Source organism: Hipposideros armiger, unplaced genomic scaffold (assembly GCF_001890085.2).
Source record: "Hipposideros armiger isolate ML-2016 unplaced genomic scaffold, ASM189008v1 scaffold_49, whole genome shotgun sequence".
Classification (NCBI taxonomy): Eukaryota; Metazoa; Chordata; class Mammalia; order Chiroptera; family Hipposideridae; genus Hipposideros; species Hipposideros armiger.
Window position 1 is genome coordinate 3,484,770 of NW_017731399.1, and position 6,806 is coordinate 3,491,575.

General features: G+C 38.1%; 2 protein-coding genes across 2 annotated transcripts in view; both read right to left on the minus strand.

The window, feature by feature from the left end:
- The window catches only part of LOC109381541 (putative acyl-coenzyme A thioesterase 6), a 16,776-nt gene extending 14,345 nt beyond the window's left edge, over nt 1-2,431 (minus strand). Inside the window, exon 1 of the mRNA XM_019640291.1 lies at nt 2,375-2,431. Coding sequence (XP_019495836.1) covers nt 2,375-2,431 — 57 coding nt within the window. The remainder of the gene's footprint in view (nt 1-2,374) is intronic.
- Nucleotides 2,432-4,977: 2,546 nt separating this feature from the next.
- Nucleotides 4,978-6,806, minus strand: part of ACOT4 (acyl-CoA thioesterase 4) — a 20,168-nt gene continuing 18,339 nt past the window's right edge. Inside the window, exon 3 of the mRNA XM_019640348.1 lies at nt 4,978-5,993. Within this exon, the coding sequence (XP_019495893.1) occupies nt 5,388-5,993 (606 nt within the window). The 3' untranslated portion in view covers nt 4,978-5,387. The remainder of the gene's footprint in view (nt 5,994-6,806) is intronic.

Below are 6,806 nucleotides of genomic sequence, written 5' to 3' on the forward strand. Positions count from 1 at the left end.
CCTGTGCTAATGCTGTATATTACCTATAGCTATATTAAAATTTTTTTATACTCTCAACCTAAATAAAGAGGTAAACTGAGGCAAGCTCAAATTACCAGATATTGAGTTTATTCAGGAATGGCAGAGGAATTGCAGTTCGGGAAACACATGGTATAGCAAGATACAGGTGAGTCCATTGAGGGTTTACTACAGTTATGCTTTATTAATCAATTAATTAGAACATCTCAATTTTTATTTTTCTGAAAATGATTTATTAAACTTACTTGACTCAATAAACTTATGAAGAATAAATATTTTCATATTTAAGGATCTGTTTTGCTAGCATAGGCTTCTAGGTTGTCATGTTTTCACTCAACACTTTGCAGATTTCATTCCCATGGTTTCTGGTTTCCATTATCGCTGTTGAGAGAAGTCAGTTGTTAGATTTATTGTTCCTTATGTGAAGGTTGTCTTTTTTCTGTGGCTTCCGGTAAGACTTTTAATCTTTGTCTTTCTTTTCAGCAGTGTTCCATTGCCTGTTGCTACATGACAAACAATTCTGTGGACAGATTGTGTTTTCCAAAGATGACTGCCACAAATAATTCCCACCTCACATGATGTTCCAGGACCTTGCCCTTTCCCTAGTAGATAGAGCCAAAAAACTTTCCTTGCACCTGAGGTCTTGGTGTCTGCCTCAGTACAGTTGAAGTGATGCTATGTGACTTCCAAAGCTAAATTATAATAAATGCCATCTATTTCTGCCTTCCTCTCTTATGACATTCATTCTTGAAACCCAGATACCATGCTGTGAGAAGGCATAAGCAGCCTGTGGAGAAATCCATGTACACAGGAATCACAGCTGATGTTAGGACTGGGGAGCAGGTGGAAACGGGAAGGGCTTCAAGGAGACGGTTAGTAAAGGCCTAACAGGCCCCACGAAGGCACTTATTGAGGGCTTAAAGGAAAGCAAGAAAAATTTACTGGAAGCTGGAGGAAATACTGACACCTGCAGTAATGTGAAAAATGGAAAATATACCTAATGAATTCAATAATCTAGCTGAGGTGATTTCCTAGCAAGGTAATGAAAGTGCCACCTGGCTACTTTTTGCTGCCTATGATAAAATGCAAAAGGAAGATGTGAACTAAAGAATGAACTGTTAAATATGAAGGAATGAGGCTCATACTGTCAAACTGATAAGTTTCAATAATACTGTTTCTCATTCCCAACCATCCAGATGGCAAATTATTCTTTAAGAAAGGACATTAGATCAAAGTCAAATCCAGGGTATGTCTGTGGGAGAGCCTTTGTAAAGACCTCAGAAAGATTCAAGATAGTGCTTCATAGAACTTTCAGACTGACAAAAGGCCCTCTAAAGATTTTATTTATTTATTTATTTATTTTTNTCACAAAAATACATTCTTATTTGCCAGTTCTCTGACTATTCACTACCAACACCATCTGTAGCCTGCAAATAACTCTGCCTCTCTTTGGAAGAGCAGGATGTAAATCTTTGGGGAGATGGGAATGCCAATTTCTTTGCATTTCAGTTAAAAATAGATCATTTGGATAACTGGGACAGCCTGCCTCAGGCTAATTAAAATGGCCTCTTTTTAAAAAATCATTTCTGATTCCTTTTATTATATGATTGCCGTTCTCCAACATCCCATAATTAGGGTCATGGTAATCTCCATAATCTCATCAAACACAGAAACAGAGCATCTAACTCTTGGAATGTCATATTCATAGGAGAGTCCCCACTGTGAGACCCTTTTCCCCAATTCAACCTCGTCAATTTGAATATCCCTTTAGCCTTTATCCTGTGATCCTAATAGCCAATCTAACAGATTTTCCAGAAGTTTGGTTGTATATTATAGTGAGAGCTCAATTTCCTAGTGAGTCTTAGGCCTCTTCTCAATATTGTATCTATTAATTGGTCCTTGGCAGCCTTCCTCTTTTACCTCTACTGGGTGAGTTTGAGGTGAACCAAGGAGAAGGACTACATAAATTTACCCTTCAACATCACGAGGAGAAGAGAAGTCAGAGAATCTGGTCTGGGGAGAGGCCAGTTGAATGCTCCCTGGCTGCTCTGGTTTCTTTCTGGAAAGCCCAGGAGAAAGCGTCATGAGACACAATGCCCTCATCCCCTCATCTTCCAATCTCTAGTTTTAAACTCTAAATCTTCTCCCCAAACAGATCTTCTTCTCACAATATCACAGTCTTCCGTTATTCCAGGTCCTCCTCTTTCAAAGCTGATTTATAAGTCTGTGAATTTGCCTTGGTAATATTTGCATCTCTCCTTATATTTAGATGAGGCATATTTGGTGATAAAGTCATGCAGAAGTTACTCTTTTAAAGCCGTAGCCAGGAAACACAATAGTGTCTGACAGTGCTCACTGGGATCCCATCTTTGTTTTCATAGTCAATATCATTTTCTGTTAAGGCCTTTGGCATTTTGTTAGTCTCTGGTGGCAAGTTCTGACACCATTTTGACCACTGGCGATGTGAGAATTTTAATCATCCTGTCCCATGTAATGGGCAAAGTTGATATCTCTCTTGGATTTTTTGGAGTACCTTTTCAAAGTATACCACATTAAAATGTTTTTACTGATCATCAAATACAAAGTGAGAAAAGGAAAGGGAAACTATAAAATTAGACCAACCTATTTCAACACATATCATTAGACCTTGAAGGGTGTAAGCCTCACAGTTTTAAACAACAGTCCAACAGAATTTTGAGGTCAATCTTATATTGCCAGTGAACCTCCCAGAATATTTTAGGAAAAACTTCTTTTCCCTGCCCGGCCTCAAGAGTAACTGAAATTGTTTCTTTTTTATAAATCAGTGAATGAAAGGTATTGAACTCTAAGAATCTGACATTTCTCAGATGGATTTTTTTCAGCAAAGCTGTGCTTTAACCTGCTCCATCTCCCCCCATCCCCCATTTTTTTTGTTTGTTTGTTTTGTTTTTTTCTTTTTTCTTTTACACAACTCAAGGTGACACCTTAAGCAGTAATTGGAACAATTAAATGTTTGTATTTCCATTGGCTTCTCCGCTCTCCGTCATTTTCCTTAACAGTTGAAGTATTTCAAAGGTCCAAGCAGAAATTCAAGATCACCTCCTACCCTCATTTTAGGAGAGGTGAACAAAGAGAGATATGTCTAAACACAAAGTAGTAAGCACACAAATTCTCAGGATGCCACTAGAAGACAAAAAAAGGATATCTCGGGCACTGATCTATTTCCTGTCAGGGTATGGTATGTCATGTGTGTACAGCATGGCACAAGCCTTGATGTTCCATGTTCTCCTAATGACTGATGAAGAAGGAAACCTTCATTGTTGTCATCTTCGCATTCAGTCCCCACCTACCCGTCAGTGTAGAAGTTATAAACATCATTTCTGTTCTTTCATTGGCTAACCTATAAATTTAAACGTACATGCTTAATTTACATGCTTTATTAAAGTCTCAAGTTAGCTAATATCTTTACCTTGTTTCTAAATAATACCAGACCCTGAGAACACTTTAAATCCAATCGCCTGCCCTCCTGATTCATATGCTTTTGTTTTCATATATTTTATGTCTGTCGTGTCTTGTTTAACCCCACCAGATATTACTTTTAAAAATATATAGTTAATGATTGTTTAGATTTACTTATATATTTACTATATCTAGTAGGGATTCTTCCTTTCTTCTTGAACCTCAGACTTTCCATTTGGAATGGAATCACTTTAAAGCAGTGCTTTTCAAACTCTAATGTACATAGGTCATTTAGAATCTTGTTAAAAAGCAGATTCCAAATCACTAGGTCTGGGGTGGGACCTGAAATTCTGCATTTCTCACAAGCTCCCAGCTGCTGCTGCTGCTGCAGGTCCAAGGATCACATTTTAAAGAGCTATAGAGTTTCCTTTAGTGAGAATCTGTTGAAAACAAACTCTCTTAGTTTTAATCAAAAATATTTTTGTTTTGCTCTCATTATTTCCTATTTCTCTGGTTGCTCCGGATAATTACACTCCCAGAATGCTTTGTCTTTGAGAGGGCCCCTGAACTTCTCCATGCATAACAGCCCACTGCCTTTCGGTTATAAATTCAATATGGAAAGGCCGAGCTTCAGAAACAATTGCTTCTGAGTCGCCTCTGATCAGTATGTCATCAATATAATGAATGAATATTCATCCTCAAGAGAATGAATGTAATGAATAATTTCACTATCTGAATTAGCATTAGGATACCTGTTTAAATCCCACCTTAACAGATTCTGACAAATGTTAGAGAATTGAAATATCTTGGAGGCAAGACTGTAAAGGTAAACTACTGGCTGCCAAGTGAGAGCAAACTGTTACTGATGTCTAAAATGTACTGGGAGTGAAAACAAAGCCCTAGTAAGATCAATTAAAGGATTGAAAACAAAGCCCTAGTAAGATCAATTAAAGGATACTAGTTGGGTGATTTAGAAAGATCTCCCTGTTTCTCTTTAGTGTCAGCCCGTTAACATGAGTTCCTTTAGTTTTCTGTAATCCTCAACTTTGGAGAGATCCATATACTTCTCCAGTAACCCACCTGAGAGTTAAAGGGAAAAGGCTGGATGGAGGTGGAGACAGACTCGCACTCATTCCAGTATCAGCTGTGATTTCACTCATGATCCTGGGCCTGGTACTATTTCATATTTACAGTTTTGGTGGGATAAGAGAGCTCCACAGTTCTGATTTTAGCTGACAGTATATTATCCATTTGAATAAATCCTTTCTCCAAGATAGCAATAACTTAATTTCAATAATACTGTCATGGTTAATAGTATTGTATCAATGTTAACTTCCTGATTTTGATAATTGTACTATGGTTATGTAAGGCATTAATTTTAAGGGAAGCTGGAGGAAGGGCGTAGGGAGTCCTGTACTATTTTTTTTTTTCCTTAAGATTTTTATTGGGGAATTGGGGGATGGGAACAGCACTGGGGAATTGGGGGAAGNAACACTTCTCTGTATACTTTTGGCCATTGAAAATTCTACCCTGCCGCCTGTAGTTAAACCAGTAGCAAACAGTGGATGGCCATTCTTTCCCAGTGATGGTAAAAGTAACCCAGTACTTGTTCTGCTTTAAATTTCATCTTATGGCTCAAAGTGTTAGGTTAAAAAACAAAAAACAAAAAACTAGAAGAAAACAAATTTTAACAGGATGTTTTTTACTTTTTTTGTGTTGTATACCTCCAATTAATCTTCTACAATAAGTATGTGTTACATTAGTAAAATTAGTGAAAAAATAACTTATTCAAAAAAGTTACCTAAAATATTGTACATCATTAATACCAGTCACATGAATTTTGTATTATTCAGGGGGAAATTGATTTACATAAGATTATTAAGCACTAAAATCTGACCTTGTATCTCTTGTGTCAATAATAGATCAATGCATTACAATTTGGGGGAAGCTCCCTTCCAGGTATCTCCAAGATGTGTGCAGAAGAAGGTTAGAATTTGCTTCCAAGCATCAACCTGGGCCTTAGAATGAGCCTTGGGCTCCCCACCCCAGATCACAGGCTTTTCCAGTGTTTTATGCAGAGAAGCTGGACACCAAGGAAAGTAAGGAGGCTCGATGTAATGCCCAGTGCCAGGGTAAGAGATGATCTGGGGTTTTTCCTTTCCATGGGCCTGTAATCGTTCAGAGGCTATTTGGGCATATAACTCACTCCTCCAGTTATGGTCATCCTGACCAACAATGAAGAGGATAGGCCCCTGGGCCTTCTCTAATGGAATCATGCTGGGGTTCTCATACCCTCCTACAATATCATTCCGTATATCCACAATGTCCAGGAGGCCTGAGAAAGCTACCTTGATTCTCCTCAGGTCACAGCCCAATGGTGGGATGCAAGTCTCCTTGTAATGTATGGCTTTGTTTCCACTGAACCCAGATCCATTGATGGAAACTGTGGCTGAAATGTTCTTCAAAAATGAGGCCATGGAAAGACAAATATCAGCCCCTAAAGAAATGCCCAGAAGCCCAATGCCTGGGCCCTTTACCTGGAAGAAAAGAAGGGAAAAGAGTCAAGAAGCTACCCAATAGAAAAATGTTTTGTGAATTGGCCACAAGAGAATCAGCCTCAGCTAATAGGAGTTTCTTTCCACATAGTCAAGAAGATCTGGCTGGGCACATGGCAAACAAATGTTAAACTCACTGATAAATTTGGTAACTGGTTATACACATTTCAGAGAATCATCCACTAGAGAATGCTAAGTCATGGATCCTGTCAAATTCAAGGCTTCATTCAGGTGAGCATGATCAAAGCCTCAACATGCCAGGGTATCTAACTGTGTGGAACCAAGTTCTGTTCGAAGAGGTGAATCATTCACCAGACTCCATCTAAATATATCAGCAAATGATTAACATTAGAGAAACAAAGTATTACTTTACAGTCCAATTAAATAGTACTTAGTTTCTGAAATGGGTGGGCAAGTTCTGATCAAAATCTGAGGATATACTGATATCAGAAAAAGATTAAAAACAAGCATGCAAAGCTAACAAATTAGGAGCACCATAACAAAAGGAATTTTAATATTACTAAATAATTCCTTTAAATAAAAACTCACATGTATTTTATGATTAATTCAGCATTATTAATCCAGCTGACAAAGAAAGTAGAAATAAGCACATACAGTCAAGGAAGTCTCCAAGAAAGAAGAGTGGAGCAGCACTAGTGCACGTGGCACAGGTAAGTGCAAAGCGACATTCTCTGTGGAAATCTACCGTATTTGCCGGCGTATAAGACGACTGGGCGTATAAGATGACCCCCTAACATTTCCACTCAAAATACAGAGTTTGTTATATACTCGCCG